The sequence below is a fragment of the Protopterus annectens genome, chromosome 2.part0 (genome assembly GCF_019279795.1).
Source record: "Protopterus annectens isolate FY-2018-M chromosome 2.part0, PAN1.0, whole genome shotgun sequence".
Lineage (NCBI taxonomy): Eukaryota > Metazoa > Chordata > Ceratodontiformes > Protopteridae > Protopterus > Protopterus annectens.
Window position 1 is genome coordinate 622,349,854 of NC_056728.1, and position 17,422 is coordinate 622,367,275.

A 17,422-nucleotide genomic window follows, 5' to 3' on the forward strand; every position below is an offset into this window, starting at 1 on the left:
GTTTAGACCAGGGACGCTGCCATCAGTCTATGTCACCAATTGGACATAACAATAAACTGAGAAAAACCTGCCTTATTGCCCTCACAGTGTGTCACCTTTATAGGAGCAGAGTTGGACACCATTTGAATGTGAGCATTCTTACCACAAGAAAGGATCGCAGTATTGCAATGACAAATACACATGCTGATGCCCCTGAGACAAGCAAAGGCAAGACTGGTTCTACAACTCCTAGGGACCATGGTGGCAACTATCATGTTGGTCCCTCTAGCGAGATTACACATGAGACTTCTTCAATGGCTCCTCTTTGTCCAGTGGTCTCTCCAAAGACTCCCACTATCTCATCCCATCTTACTCGCAGACAGGTGCATGCAGGACCTCCATTGGTGGCTGTGCACCAACAAATTGAACGGGGGAAAGCCCTTCGTTCCTCCCATCCCTGTTGCCACGGTGAACATGGACGCCTCCCAGATGGGGTGGGGTGGGGGGGCATTATCTCGGCAGGACAGTCCAAGGCACGTGGCAGGAACACGAGATACATTTGCATATAAATGTCCTGGAGATGAGAGCAGTGCCTCTTGCATTGCAAGCACTTCAGGAAGTTCTTCCTCTAGGGACTATTGCGATACACTCAGACAACATGTCAGTAGTGTGGCATCTCAACAAGCAAAGGGGAACCCGGTCTTACCCCCTATGCAGAGAGGCTATGGGAGTGTGGCATTGAGCAATAGCTTCACAACGGTTTCTGGTGGCAACACACATTCCAGGGAAGTCCAATGTAATAGCGGACAGGCTAAGCAGAGCGATACTTATGCCTTACGAGTGGTCCCTGAATCGCCTGGTGGCAGAGCGAATCTTCAGCAGATGGGGTCAGCCTTGCTGCGACCTTTTTGCCAGCCCTCTCAATGTGAAATGCAGCAACTACTTCACGGTGATCCCCCCACAGGGGGAATCACCCAGGGATGCTCTGGTTCACAATTGGCCCTCCGGTCTGCGTTATGCTTTCCCTCCATTTCCCCTTCTCTCAAGGGTGATTCAGAAAGCGCAGTCCTTGGGAAGCAGAATGATTTTGATTGCCCCACACTGGCCTCGTCAAGTATGGTTCCCCTTTCTTCAACCATACATTGTGGACACTTCTTGGATTCTGAACCCTGTACCAGATATACTGACACACATGTCGGGGACAGTTCCACCCCTCTCTGAGGACACTCCGGTTGACAGCCTGGCTACTCCACTTCCATCGCTAGTCAGATGTCATAATTTTTCACAAGAAGTGGTCCATATGTTATCGTCCTCCCATAAGCCATCCACTAGAAAGATTCACTCTAGCAAATGGAAAAGGGTCTCTAGTTGGGCTCACACTAGAGGCATTGATCCTTACACAGCTCCAATAGATTCAGTTCTGGGGTGCTTGTCTATGCTGTTCTATCAGGGGTCCGCATCAGCCGCCATCAAAGTTCAGCTGGCGGCGATATCTAATTTCCACGTAGTGAATGAACCTAGTCTTATGGCACACAGACTATGCAAAGCATTCCTTAAAGGTACCCTGTTGCTTCGTCCCCCAGTGTCCGAACCCGTCATGCCCTGGGATCTCAATTTTGTTCTTCAAGCCCTTACTCTACCACCATTTGAACCTGCAGCTACCTGTGAATTAAAATCCTTAACATGGTAAACAGCACAGCGGGTCTCGGAAATTCAAGCCCTCTCCATCAAAACCCCCATATTTAATCTTTCACAAAGATAAGGTCTCTCTTAGACTAAACCCCTCGTTCCTTCCTAAAGTGGCTTCCGTGTCTAACATGAATCAGTCCATTGAGCTGCCGGTGTTCTTCCCCCACTTTTCTAGCAAGGCAGAATTTAGATTTCACCAGTTGGATGTACATAGACAGTTACGCTTCTGTCTACACCGGACAAAAGATATCTGGAGGTCTGATCAACTCTTTGTCTCCTTTTCGGAAAACCGATTGGGTTCTACATTATCCAAGGTCACGCTGTCTAGATGGATAGCCAGTTGTATCTCTTTCATCTATCATGCAGGAGGTAGAAATTTGCCATCTCCAGTCAAGGCACATTCTACGCGGGCTGTTTCCACATCCACAGCCTATCAAGCTAGATTGTCAATGGATGATATATGTGCTGCAGCTACTTGGGCTTCTCCTCACACCTTTGTTTCTCATTACAAATTGGACATGGTCTCCAGGGGCAGATCTTCCTTTGGCTCCACAGTTCTCAGGAGTATTTTCCTATGAGCCACCCAGGATGTAGGTGCTAGGGACGCTGTCCCACAGGTAAGAATGTAGGCGAGATAGGACTACATAACATCAAGAAGTTATGTACTCACCATAATGTTCGATGTATGTAGTCCATCTCGCCTCACATTCTTACTTACCCTCCCACCTTCCCCCCTGCCTGGAGGATTTGGAGGTTAGGTTGTTACCTGCAGAGTCCCTTTGATTAGTAATTGTTTATATGGATGTGAGGTGTGTATGAAGTACATATGTTGTTTCACAGCAAACTAGATCTGGGGATATGGAGCAATGCACCATGGGATACCCTCTTAGCCCAGCCAATGAGAGACTTTGAGCTAGTAAAATCGGCCGAGTCGGAGCCGATATTCGGCTCCGAACCCACGGGTAAGAATGTGAGACGAGATGGATTACATACATCGAACGTTATGGTGAGTACATAACTTCTTGTTTTCTTAGATACAGCAAATGGCCAGTGCAGAGTCACCCACCTGTGGTTCTGGCAAATTGCTATCCTGCTGTGGTGGCAAAGGCTGTTTGCTTAACTTTTTCTTTTCCTGGCTGTAAGAAAGACCAACCATATGACTAGTAGTATGTTCCATGGTCCAGCCGAAAATGGTTCCTGTTTCCCGTGGAAGACTAGCAGCAAATGGTGGTAAACATTGCACATCTTCAAAATACTTTTTACAGAAAAACACAGTAAAAAGCAAAGCACTCTAAAACACTTTGCCTGCCCCCTCAAAAGTAAAATAAATATAATTTATCCCCCCAAAAATGTTTTCAGTTACTTTACACCATTTTAACCTGACAAGAAAAAAGACTGCTCCAGTTAAAAGTAAATAAAGCCTTGTGACAGTCCATTAAAACACAACATTCCTGGCATTAAAAAAATAACTTTCCTGAAGAGAAAAGTGATAAAGCAGCAACAGAATTATAGAATGGAAGTTTTTTTCTCCAAACGGAACTTATCTGCCCTGTAAAGGAACCGAACCAACCACCTGTTGATCCTTGAAAGCCTCAGAGGAGTATACTTTTTGGTGGCAGTAAAGCTCTTAAGGGCTTCATGCCCAGACTTGTCCTTTAGTCACCTTAGTTCGAGCTGCTTGACTGTTTGGATATGTGGAAGATGTCCTGAAGACCTGGAAGCTGGCGGCTGTTAACATCCTTGGCAGGATACAACCCATATAGTTAAGACTACTGCAGCATTGATTAGTGTGATGAACATCAAACAGTATACCAGAGATCCAGGTGCAAATATTTAGTAAAATTACTTTACCTGGCACCTCAACACAAAAATGTGTTGTGTGAGGGTAAACAGCAACACATAAAACTCCATTTTATACTCTTTTGTCTAGCCCTTCATTGATAATTGAATGATGAGCTCTTAAAACTGCAGTGATCAGATTAAAACTAAATTAGTCTGTGTCTTGAATTATACTCCTGCAATGTCTTGATTTTAAAGTCACATGTCCAACAGCTCATTTTCAGGTATCACCTTCATCGTGTTGAAAACAGATGAAAAAAAAAAAGAAAAGGTAGCTTCTCCTTGCTTTCACTACTGACTTCCTGTGCAGTAGCAACAAAATGAGATTCATGTTGTATACCACAAAGATATTCCATAACTTTTATTTTAAATTCCCTGATAGTTTTCCCACTGTATAATTTATGAGGTAGGCAAGTACATCTTATCTGATGTGCAGCATTAGTTGTACATTTATTAGAGTTATTAATTTTATGAACATTTCCATTTACACTGTACTCTGACACTTAAGCATACCTTTCGGTGCTGTTTCATAAATTGGTAACAGTGTATTTGTAATGACCAAACTATTTAATTTCTTGCTATCTTAAATGAGTAAAAAAAGAAAAAAGGTAGAAAAACATCTTTTAGCATTGCATCGAACTGTAGCTTTTTCAGTTTCTTTCATGTTCATAGTAAACTCTTGATGTACTGAAAACGGGCTCAAATTAAATGCAAAAAAAAAATGTCTCATCAGTTTTGTAAGCAGTTCCTCCCTTATTTATATTGTATAGATGGCATGCCACTACAAAACACATTTGTAGTCATAGACCCAGGAATCAAAGTTCATAACTCCCTCTCTTGTGACCATCATGTGTCAGAGGGTATCAGGAAATCCTTTTATTTAGCACAGCTGATTGACGAAGAAATATGATCAAGGTCTAAAAAAGTAGTCACCACCTTATACTCTACATTGATCAGACCAATTTTTGAATACAGTTCTTCCTTTGAGATATATCTCATTAAACAAAGCAATTAAAAAGACTCCAAAAAGTTCATAACGAAAAAAAGATCACAAATCTAAAGTCCCAGATCTGTTAAGGGAGGCTGAAAGCTTTATCCCTTTACTCAGTGCATTGTAGACTTTTGAGGAAAGGTCTTTGTCTCACACATCATGCCATTAGAGACCCAGATGTCTTGTTATCTCCACAAGTCCAGTCTCTCCAACAAGTAAGTCATGGTGGAAGGATAGGGTTATAACCCAGTGTCTCCCAAAATTCTGAAATAAACTTCCCCTGCATGTTATGCTGTGCGACTCACCATCTTCCTTTAAACATGACCTAGACAAACTAGTTGGGTATCCATAAATTTGCTGTGGGATTGACTGGTATTACCCTCTTGGAGAAGGGAGACACAGTATGAGGGAGCGGACTGGCAAAGTTTGAATGGATACAAGACTTGGTATTGTAATGCCTATGATATCTGTGGGTCTAATTAAATACGTTGCAGTAAATGTCTTTTGAAAAGTAAATGCGGCTGTTCTGTCATTCTTTGCTAACATCTCTGAGGTATTGCTCCTAGCTAATAACTTCTCAAATGTTTATTGCTTATGTATTCTGTACTTATTTATCTTTTCTTGACCAGGCTAGTCCCATTTTTCAGTCTCTTCTTTTCAAGGAAGACCCAAGGTGAAATTTATACTGACTATGGGAGGTATCCCTACATTTTTCATTAAGTTAGTGGATCTTTCACATCTGTCTGTGCTGTCACCAACTCAGGCAGATGGGGCCGTAGTTTAACATTATATCCAAAGGACAGGGCATTCAGGGATGGCAGTCATTGTTATCATCTTGAGATGAGTGCCAGATTGCAGTAGGGGAAGGACGCATGGCTTACTAGGAGCCTGGTGGCTATGCTGCCGCAAGAATCTGTTTCAGAGATCACCTGTTACATTGAGTATTTCACACCCTTAACTTCTTGTTTTTTCCATGCACAGTTCTAAGCTGAATTCCCGTTAGTAGTTATTAAACAAGTGTAATGCAGGTGAGGCCTGTGTATATTTTTATGTTAAATGGTTACTTCTAGGGGATGTTTCCTATGAAGCTGTACTGCATGTTTCATTACTTGTCTGTTGAGCCTGTCATTTTTTGAATATTTGATGGTAACAGTAAGTATATGACTGTGAGCAGCCCCTGCTTGAACACTGAAGAGCATAGAGGTACTCTTCACCTTAAATAAAGATAACCTGGTTGATGCAGCACTGACAGGTTTTGCTGAACCAATGCATTTTATGTCAGTAATTCACTTTCTACATTATGCCTTTTTCTGCTTTACAGTGCAAAGAATGGAATATTATGGTCTAAGTACTATGCCGATGAAACTTCACCTTTTAAAGCTGTAGTAGAAGGATACAAGACAGCTAAAAGTGAGGTATGATTGATCGTTTTGACATATTATATTGTTAGCCATTTTATTACATTTTATCCCTTGAGACAGATTCACACGGCTTTTTTGCTGCTCTTCTAGATTCTTTGTTTATCTAAATATGCAAATGATGAGGATTATTGTGAAACATGCATATGCTTAACAAAATGCTAAAAGTAGACACTTTTAATTGTCTTCTCTGGCAGATGTCTAAGAACATCTATCCATAATCCCTTTTCCCCATTTTTTGCACAAGAGTCAGGATGTTAAACAGGTTCTGTCGCAGCTGATGTATGTACCATGACTCTCCGGTTCAGGTGCATTCTAGTATACTGTTTGGCACTGGTTGCCTTTTGCACTAATTTGTACTCATGACAATATTACTTATTGACTTGTCATGAGCTGTCAGTTAGTGGATGTTCTTCGTGTTTCACTGTTGCAGTCATTACATTTAGGTAATCTGCTGGCAGGTTGCCCTGATTAACAAAGTCTTGGGTCCTACGTCGGTTGCTGTCCCTTCTTCCATGCCAACAGGTCGTCAGGGGTATAAAACATGCAGCCGACTCCATTACATCAGTCTTTCTTTCCTGCCCAAAGCAGAAGTAATTCGCAAGTGCCGGTCGGCCAACTCCTGAAATTTTCGTTTTCGAGTTTCAGAACCAAAGTCTTCAACTAAAAGCTAAGTACCCCATTGGGGAAACCTTTTTCTTGCTCCTTACCGATGTCAGTAAAAGTTAATAATTGTATAACTTGTGGGAAGCAAATGCCTCATAAGGATTTTCATTTGTACTGTATTCCTTGCCTAGGCCCTGATCACAACGTGCCTTGCTGTCGGTTTTGTGCTAAATTTAATCAACATACTATTAAATGGTATATTTTAGCTTATAAATATTTTGGCTTGAGATTTAACTATCCAGAAATGTCGGTTAGCAATCTGGGTAGTGCTCTTTCCTGGCATGAAACCATACTGCTGATCACTAATCGTCACCTCCCTTCTTAACCCAGCCTTGAATACTCTTCCCCATAACTTCATGCTGTGACTGATCAAGTTTAATCCCTTTGCAGTTACTACAGCTCTGCACATCACCCTTATTCTTAAAAATCGGTACTTAGTCTACTGGAGCTTTTCTCCCCGGGCCTCCACTGAAAATGGGCTCTCATCAGCCCAGTGGACTTTCCCTGTAAACAAATGTCATAAATAAATAAAAAGAGAGAGGCAGACGGTCGAGGTCCAAAACTGACGACGAAGCTTCTCCCAAGCCATTCGCCGATTCGCCGGTACTCAGTGAGGCGCTTTTGCAGCCCCTAATGCCCGCTACTTTTGATTCGCAGGCCTCTACTGAGACCCATTCGGTGTCCGGAATGCTGCGAGATACTTTAAATATTGAACCTGCGGATGTCTCTACCTTAGATGGGTCTGGAGCCGCTGAGCAGGCACCGGCTTCTGAGGGTTTTTTCAGACCTAAAGATTTGTATATTAAACCGACGCCATCTTCAAAACTAAGGCCAAAAACTACTTCTATGTTTAAAAAAACAACGCTTGGGCCACATGTACAGGCCCCAATGCCTAAAAAACAAATGATCAAAATGGCTGAGGATTTAATTACCTTGATCAGGGGTACCCATCCTCCTCCTGCTAAGAGGCCTAGGCAAGGCACTGACTATGAATCTTCAGATCAGGTTTCTGTTTCTTCTGATTCCTGTTCTGATCAGGAATTATCTGTTCCCACTTATGAGGACTCTGATGCAGAAGATTCCATCCCTTCTGCTTCTCCTCCTGAGGATTTTTCTTTTGGAGAAACTTTGCATACCTTAAGGGATCACTTTCACTGGGAGAGTCAGGATTTCTCAGAATCTAAAAAGAGACTTTGGGATTTTCTTCTTCCTCCTCAGCATAGGCCTTTGGCTATACCTCCTGTTCTAGACATTGTTGATGATGATTTCTCAGAGTCCAGTATGGCTCCTGATTCCCTGCCTCCGGCTCCTAGTAAGCCAGACAGATACTACAGGGTTCCTGACTCCCACAAATTCCTTTCTAAAAACCCTACTGCTGACTCTGAAACCATTTCTCAGGGTCCCAAGGGCGTAAAGGCTTCTACTGCTAAAAATCCTACCCCTTCTGATAGAGATTCCAGGGCTCTGGATAAATGGGGTAAGAAGGTTTACACGTCTGCAACCTTGGCACTCAGGGCTTTAAACTGTCAATTTCATATGCTTAAATATCAACAGCATGTCATGGGTTTACTTAAACAGAAAATTATGCTGATTTCTGACTTTGTGGAAAATAGAGTTGCAGGATTTATTGCATTCAGCTGAACAAGTTGGAAAACCTACTTTGCAATGTGTTTTTGATTCCTTGGAGGCCTCTTGAACGGCTTCTGTAACTGGATCTGTGATAAGAAGGCATGGTTGGCTTAAGGAGCAAAATCTGCCTGACCATGTTAAAGCAAAATTTTTGGATGCTCCTTTGCAACAGGACAGTCTATTTGGTAATAAGGCTGAAGAAGTTTTGAAAAAGATGGAAGATAAAGCTAAATCTATGCAAACTGTGAAAGATTTCCTACAGGTACAGCCACCCGGGTTCAGTAGGCACTGGCCTACTAAGAACTGGTCCTTTCCAGTACCCACTAGAGCCGCTCAGGTTAAACCCAGACATTCCAAAGGCTCCAGGTTTCAGTCACAAGGAACTTATTTTTTTTTATTTATTTTTATTTTATTTTATTTTTATTTTACATTTGTTAACCGGGAGAGTCCAACTGGACGCAGGTCCATTTTCAGCAGAGGCCCGGGGAGAAAAGCTCCAAGTTAGTTAATTTACAAGTTGGTTAAATCATTTGGTACAGATGTAATCAGCATCTTTAGAGGTTAATGTCAATTTGTCAGTGTGATTCTATGCAGCAAATAGTCATACACAGTTCAATATCACATAATACATGGGTTACATAAAATGATTGCTAGATTCTAAGGCTACACAAAAAAGTCATAAGTAGGCAGTCATACAAAAAGTAGTTAATTTTTTTTTTTTTTTTTTTACTCCCTAGTAGGGAAAGCATCAACAGAACAGGTGTTTGCTAAGGAAAAAGGTCTAGAGTTGGTTGTTTAATTGTTAGGATACAATGTGAGAGATATATAGTCTTAGATTAGTAGGTAACTGTTTATTACTGTTCAGTTTTGTAAGGAAGAATTCTTCATTCATATGGGCAGTAGAGGTTGATTCTACAAGGAACCTTACAGTGCTTTGTAGGGATCAGTATATATTGGTGGAGATCGTAATGATTTGCCATGGTCTGGATTATCCTGGGGAGTAGCATGAGCATAGCCAATTATTAGAGTAGTGTTTTTTTACAAGGTGCTTAAATTGTTTTGGAGAGGTTGTGGAGGTTATGTGGCTTGGAAGTGTATTCCACGCCTGAGCTATTGTGCAGGCAAATAGGGATTTTCCTGCTTCACGTTTGTGTCTGATAACTTTTATTAGATTTTGGTTGCTAGATCTTAGTTCTCTAGAGGTTCTGTAAGGCTCTATAATGCTCTGAAGGGCTGGGATTTTATCCGGTAGATGGTAGAGCTTTTGTGCTGTTGAGATTTGATTCAGTAGTAATACATGGGGTAGCTCTAGCCAATCGAGCTGTTTTAGCAATGTACAATGATGGGACCTATGTGTGGCTTCAGTGGCAAATTTGACAATCTTGTTGTAACAAGATTCCATTTTGTTTAGGTCCTTTTGACTCAGGTTGGTTAATATGGGGGAGGCATATAGTAGGATGGATAGCAGGTGGGTTCTAGCAGTAGTAGTTTTAGTATCTGTGGTCATGAATTGTTTGTTTCTATAGAGTAGGCCAAGTTTCTTATTCACTTTTTTGATGGTTTGTGCTATATGGGTATCAAAGTTTAGTTGATCGATTTCTACACCTAGTAGTTTTGTGAGAGGAGGTGGTGTGATTTGAATATTACTTTTGGAGTTTATAGTGAATGTTTCTTTTGAGGTATGGGATTGGGATCTTGTGGGATTGAACATAATCAGTTTAGTTTTGTTGGGATTGAGAATAAGTTTGATGTTGGCAAACCATGTTTCAGCTAGAGTGAAGTTTGATTGGGTAAGGGTTTGTAGTTCTTTTATGTTTGGAATGGCACATATAATGGTGGTATCGTCTGCGTATTGCACTACTGAGGCAGTGGGTAGGGCTGAAGAGATCTCATTAGTGAAAAGAGAGAATAGTAGAGGGCCTAGGATAGATCCTTGAGGGACTCCTATGGAAACTGGCAGTAGGGTGGACAATTTGTCTTGCCATAGTACTGCTTGATGTCGGTCTAAGTAACTGTGAAACCAACTTATTGTGGCGGAGCAAAGGTTAAGGTTAGACAAGGTTTGGAGAAGCATATTATGGTTCACCATGTCAAAGGCCTTTGATAGGTCTAAGAAGATGGAAGATACTAATAAGCCTTTGTTCCTATGCTGGTTAACTGTGTTGTATAGGAAAGGAGAGCAGTAGTGGTGCTGTGGGAGGGTCTAAAGCCATGTTGGGTTTGGGATAGTAGATTGTTTTTTTGGAGGTAATGTATTAGCTGGGAATGGACAAATGTTTCCAGTATTTTGGATAGAGGGGATAGGATAGCAATTTGGCGGTAATTGGTCAGTTCTAGGGAAGATCCACCTTTATGAAGTGGAATGATATGCAAAGTTTTCCATAAGGTGGGTACTTTATGTTCAGATAGAGATCTATTTATGAGGATAGATACAGGATAGGATATGGCCTCTGCAGATATCTGAAGGAAATCTGCAGGTAATTTGTCAGTGGCCAGGGTAGTTGGTTTAAGTCGCTGAAGGAGTTTTGAGATTGTCTTGGTTGGGACTGGTTGTAGGGAGAAAGTAGTAGTGGTCTTTGTTTCATTATTGTGGAGGGGGTGAATAGTTGTGTTGAGTGTTCATGTTTGGTTGGGCATTTGCTAGTTTTACTATAGTTTCAGTGAAGAAGTTGTTGAATTGTGTGGGGATATTGGTATCATTATTTGGGAGCACAGGGGTAGGGGTGGAGGCTTTTCCTGGGAATATTATTTTATTTATGCTGGACCAGAATTTTTGTGGGTTATGTGCATAGTTTTCTTGAGTGTTTATATAATAGTTAGTTTTGTTGGCTTTAATCTGTCTTTTAGCTTTATTACGAAGTTCTAGGTAATTTTGCCTTAGTTTAGGGGATTTATCTCTTTGAAACAGTATCCAGCTTTTATTCCTTTCTTTCATTGTGTTTTTAGTCTCCTTTGTGAGCCATGGGGCATGGTTGTTTTTTATCCTTACTGTTCTAGAGGGTGCATGGTAGTTTAAGATGTCTAGAAAGGTGTTATTAAAATATTGGACAGCATCATTGAGGGATAGTTGTTTAAGGGACGTCCAGTTGCAGCATTTTAGTGATCTACTAAAGTCTGTGGTCTTGGAAGTACTTTTTGTTGCGTATCATTCTAAGGATAGGCTGGTTGATGTGTTGGTTAGATCTATTCTTAATTAGATAGGTTGGCTGGTGATCGCTTAGACTGTCCTGGAGACACCCTGACTGTTATACAAGGGAGGGATGAGATAACAGAATCCAGTCTAAGATGGATTGACGTTTAGTTGCTTTGTCAATTCTGGTAGGGTTGGATATTATTTGGGTGAATCTGTGAAGGTTGATGTGGGTAATGGGGTTGTGGTTAGAGCATTTGAGCCAGTCTATGTTAAAGTCACCTGGTACTATAGTTTCATGGTGAAGGGAGTTTGAGGTCCAGTTAAGAAGGTTTTTGGTTGTGTTGATGTTATAGCCTGGAGGGAGGTAGGCTCCTGCAATTACTATTTGTTTGTGAGAGTTTAGTTTGAGTTTTGCCAGGATCAATTCTATATCCTTAACTTCCTGAGCATCACAGTCAAACTGTTCAGGGTGAGATGGTTTTGAAATAATATAGCTACCCCTCCACCTTTTTTCTCTACCCTATCTTTTCTTATTATATTATAGCCTGGGGCTATGATTTCATTATTGCTATGTTCAGGTTTAAGCCAGGTTTCTGTTAATACGACTATGTCCGGTTTATGTAAGGCTAGTAGGGCATGAAGGTCCTGGATTTTGTTTAGTATACTTCTTATGTTTATGTTTAGGAAAAGGAGGGATGAGGCGGGTCTGTTGTAGATAGAGTTAGCTGTGCTTTGGTTAGTGGTAATAGTATGAGTAGGTCCGGAGTTGGGGTGTCTGTCACCACAGCAGGTCAGTGTGAGTAGGAGGTGTAGATAGAGTTTGTTTAATTTGTGCAGTATTTTGTTTTGTTTGTGGGAGGTGAGTGGGTTAAATTTTGGTGTTAGTTTATTATGAGCATATGTGAGTGTCTTACAGGCTTTAATATCGGTTGGTGTGATTGTAAAACAATTTAAGTGATTGTGGTAAAGTATGGTTGTTGTCTGCCATGGAGATGGATTGTTGAGTTGTAGATGGCAGTGGTAGGAAGAGAGGATGGAGAGAAATAGGAGGGTGAGAATAATGGTTGGATAGAGTAGTAGTTTTAGTAGTAGGTTTTTAATGTGATTTGGGCAACTTTATATTTATGCAGAGAGAGTTGTTGAGAGATAGCTAATATGTGGGTAATGGTGGAGGGTGGTGGAGTGAGTAAGTAAGGGTGTGGTGTAAGTGGATATGTTGTAGTTGGTTGATGTGTGAGTGTATAGATTGTTAGTGGGTGTGGTGTTTACAGTTTCAATTAGGTTGATAAGTCAATTGGGTGGTGAGGTAATTACTAGTGGGTGTGGTGCTTAGGTGTAAGGTACAGTGATCTAGGGGTGGGTGGGAAAGGGGGTAGAGGAGCAGAGTAGAACAAAGCAATGGGGTGCCTCCACCTCAAAATTTGGAAGTAACAAGGCACCTTCCTACGGTAAACATTCTGAATGACTTTCTACTGCAATCACCAAGCACTTATCTTTTGGCCGCCCCTTTGGGTGGGAAACTGGCACTTCATGCACGAAACTGGCAACTGATTACCCAGGACAAATGGGTTTTAAATATAATATCCCAGGGATACAGATTTCATTTCTACACGTTGCCAATCCCAAACAGATGGCCAGACCTGCCTCCAAATCAGTGGGCAGAGGCCCAGAAACAAGTTATGTCCCTCATGAATATGGGGGCTATTCAGCCAGTGCCAGAAAAGGAAAAGGGACAAGGTTTTTATTCAAGACTTTTCCTGGTACCCAGAAAAGACAAATCATGGCGTCCAATTCTGGACTTATCCATTCTAAGTACATTTCTGGACATTCCAGAATTCAAGATACTGACTCTCCAACAGTTACTACCTATGCTAGGCAAGGATGCCTGGTAGGTAACTCCAGACTTAAAAGAGGCTTACCTGCATATCCCAATCAGGGAATCTTGCAGAAGATACATCCGCTTCCAAGCAGGCTATTGGCATTACCAGTTCTCTGCACTGCCCTTTGGCTTATCTACTGTGCCCAGGGTCTTCACAAAGTGCCAGGCACTAGTAATTGCATTTTGCAGGCAAAGAAATATTCAAATTTATCCATACCTGGACGATTGTCTTATTCAGGCAGAAAACAAGGACACTCTTCTAAAACATCTGGCATTTGTAAAAAGGCTTCTAACCTGTCTAGGGTATACCATAAACGAAAAGAAATCACAACTGGTACTCTCCCAAATAATTACATTTTTGGGTGGAAGCTTGAATACAACTGCCCAGATAACTTACCTTAAGCCAGAAAAACAAATTCAATTGATGACTTACTTCAAACAGGTGGCCACAAAAACCCAGCTATCTGCAAGACAAATTCTGCAGGCCTTGGGGTTCATGGCCTCCTGCATTCTAATAATTCCATATGCAAGACTGCATATGAGGAAACTTCAGTGGTACCTAAAAAGCTTATGGAGTCAACATTGTCACAGCCGGGGAACAATGATTCCTATCATTCCTTGCCTGCAACTAGAGTTCCTATGGTGGGCAGAGGCCTGCCACCAAAACAAGGGACTGTCATTCATTCCACCCCCTGCCGCCCAAACCCTTACTACAGACGCATCGGATTATGCTTGGCGGGTGCATCTGGCAGGGAGATGCATTCAGGGCCAATGGAGCCCAAATCAAATGCACTTACATATCAATCAGAAAGAGATGCTAGCTGTACAGAGCTCTGACAGCCTTCAAGGACTATCGTCATTCAGGACAACTACTGATAAAGACAGACAACACCACAGTCATGTGGTACATAAACAAGCAGGGGGTACCCATTCCTATCCCCTTTACAGACTAGCCATGGCATTGTGGAACATGGCCTTGACTTATCAGATACATCTACAAGCTCAATTCCTGCCAGGAAAGCAAAATACTCTGGCAGACGAACTAAGCAGAAATCTTATGGACCCACTCGAATGGAAACTGGATCCACAAATCTTCAGCATGTTGACACGCAAATGGGGGAGCGCAGACATAGATCTTTTTGCCTCACCCCAAAACTATCAGTTGGACAAATTCTGCACAAGAATTCATCACAAAAAAGCTTGGAAAGTGGATGCCCTATCCTTCAGCTGGAAAAACCTATCAGTCTATGCCTTTCCCTTTCTGCCGCTGCTCTCCAAGGTCTTACTAAAAGTCAGACAGGAAAAACCAAAAATGATTCTGATTCCAGACTGGCCTCACTAACACTGGTACCCGCTCCTGCGTAATGTGTCGCACCTTCCTCCATGGTAACTGCCTCAGATACCTCACCTACTGTCTCAGCAGAGCTATCAAATACTGCACACTCAGCTCTAAACTCTGAATCTTGCAGCATGGCTAATCAACTAATTTCACCAGTTACATCTCTCAGCAAAACTGTGATGGATGTTATTTTGGAGGCTAGAAGGCCTAGTACTAGAACATCTTATGCTGACAAATGGAAAAGATTCTGTGCCTGGAACCAAGCACAAGGAATAAGCACAGCAATGCCAAATATTCCTCAGATTCTGCAATACTTAACTGAGATGCTTCACAAGGGCCTATCTTTTTCTTCCATAAAAATCCATCCCTCTGCCATTTCAGCTCATTACAACACAGAACCTCCCCTCTTTTCTCATCCTTTGCTAAAGCAGTACCTCAGAGGGTCCAAAAATTTAAGACCTCCCAGGAGAGCATCAACTCCTGCATGGGACCTCAATTTTGTTTTGGAAAAACTCACTCTACCTCCTTTTGAGCCAGCTGCTACTGCAGACCTAAAATTTCTCTCTTGTAAAACAGCTTTTCTTTTAGCAGTCACTTCAGAAGAAGGATTTCAGAACTACAGGCTCTCATGGCAGTGGAGCCTTTCATTATTTTTTACCCGGACAGGGTGGCTCTCAGGACCAATCCATCCTTTATGCCTAAAGTGGTATCTAGTGTAGCCCTCAATCAGACCATTCATCTGCCAACTTTCCTCCCCAATCAACAGAACAAGGGTGAGCGGATTCTGCATTCATTGGATGTACACAGACAACTAAGATTCTACTTCAGCAGGACAAAATCTCTAAGAAAATCTGAACAATTATTGGTGGCATTTGCTGCAGGGGCAGAAGGAAAGGCTATTTCAAAGCAGACTTTTTCCAAATGGATAAGCCAGTGTATTCATTTCTGCTATATGCACCATGGTAAACCTGTCCCCAAATGTAATGACTGCAACGGTGAAACACGAAGAACATAGTACAGTTGTGTACACTTACCATAAATGTAGATGTTCAAGTGTATTCAGTGTTGCAGTCGTGGTTACCCTCCCACCAGCCCCCTGATTTTTCTCTAACTATACCTCTCATTTATGTTACTATCTTTAAAAGCCTTTTTGGTGTATTTGTTTTTGTTTGGAGGTATATGTTTTGTGTTTTCTATTCTACATATGTGTATATATATATATATATATATATATATATATATATATATATATATATATATATACATATATATATATATATATATATTGCTCTGCATTTAGGGGGCACCTGACATCTGGGGCAAGAAAAACTGATGTAATGGCATCGGCTGCATGTTTTATACCCCTGATGACCTGACGTCATGGAAGAAGGGACAGCAACCGAAGCAGGACCCAAGACTTTGTTAATCAGGCCGACTGAGGGCAACCTGCCAGCAGATTACCCAAATGTAATGACTGCAACAGTGAATACACTCGAACATCTACATTTATGGTAAGTGTACACAACTGTACTTTTTCTAAGTCTTTCCCTAAACATGTATTTTATCATCAGCAGGTGCATATTATGTCTAAGTTGTGTTGAATAGTGGTGTGCAGCTCCTCCAATCAAACTGAAATGCAAGCTGTGTGCATGTGATGCAAATTATAGTGTAGTTGTGGAACAGGTAAATGATAGACCCTCATTAACAATACATCTTGTATTCTGATCTTTTTTTACTGAAGAACCACTCATTGACAAGGTGTCCCTGACGCTGACAAAGGTATGTTCATTGTCTTTCACTGTTGCAGTCCTAACCAATGGGTTATCCGGCTCCCGGTGGTAGCCCTCGATCGGCCAGAATACCAAAGGTAAGTAAATATGACATTGGCTGTCATCTGTTGTAAAGGACGTCCCATATAAAAGGAGGTAGCCAACATCACTTCCTCAGTCTTCCTTGCTGCGGATCCCAAAGCAGAAGCATTTTTTGCACAAGTGCTGAACGGCAGTTTACCTTTTTTGGTTTCCGACTACAAAGTTGAAGTCAACTACAGCTAAAGTACCCCATTGGGGATCCTCTTTTCTTGCCTTAACGAATGTCAGAAAAGGTTAATAATTGTCTTACCTGTGGAAAGCATATTCCCCATAAAGATTTTCATTCCTATTGTATTTTGTTTAGGCCTTGACCATGATGTTCCTAATTGCGATCTCTGTGCTTTCTTTAATCCGTGTAGTATTCGTCGTTGGGCTAAGCTTTTAGCTAAACATTTTGGAGTTTGGCCTAAGTTTGTCGGTATGGCGTCCGCTGGTCTTCAGGCTTTGGATATCCCTAAGAAGCATAAGGACCACGACAGGCTTCAGAGGGTCAAGTCCTCGGATGATGTTAAGTTGGTCGCCAGTTCTGCAGTAGCCAGTGTAGTGCCTTTGCAGCCCCTGCAGCTCACGGATTTTCAACCACAGGCCTTGGTTGAGACCATTTCTGAGTCCCCCAGGTGTCCGACTTCCATTTTGTCTTCTGACCTTCTGCCTGTCACCTCTTCAGCTGGATCCGGAGCCACTAAGCTGACTCCGGTGTCCGAGGCCTCCATTCTTCATTCGGACAGCAATCTCATACCGATGACCTCTGCTGCGACTTCGGCGGTTGCCAGGCCTCCCGAGTCCTTCAGACATGCAGGTAAATCTTCCAGTCATAAGACTGTGAAAAAGCAGGCTCCAGTTTCCTCTCGTTCCCTTCAATCCCAAATGGTTAAAATGGCTAATAACCTTTTGACTCTTATTAGGGGTTCACAGCCTCCTCCTTCTAAAAGGGGTAGGGATGTCTCTCCTGAGGCTTTGTCTTATTCTGGTTCTGATACTTCTAGCAT

At 41.9% G+C, this 17,422-nt stretch overlaps 1 protein-coding gene across 4 annotated transcripts in view; it reads left to right on the forward strand.

Moving 5' to 3' along the window:
* SERHL2 (serine hydrolase like 2) overlaps positions 1-17,422 on the forward strand; it is a 1,152,218-nt gene that overhangs the window by 1,060,054 nt on the left and 74,742 nt on the right. For 3 of the 4 annotated variants that reach the window (XM_044060988.1, XM_044060989.1, XM_044060990.1), the window contains exon 12: positions 5,820-5,913. The exons of the other annotated variant lie outside the window; for it this stretch is intronic. In XM_044060988.1, the coding sequence (XP_043916923.1) occupies positions 5,820-5,913 (94 nt within the window). The remainder of the gene's footprint in view (positions 1-5,819; positions 5,914-17,422) is intronic. 4 annotated transcript variants of the gene reach the window in all.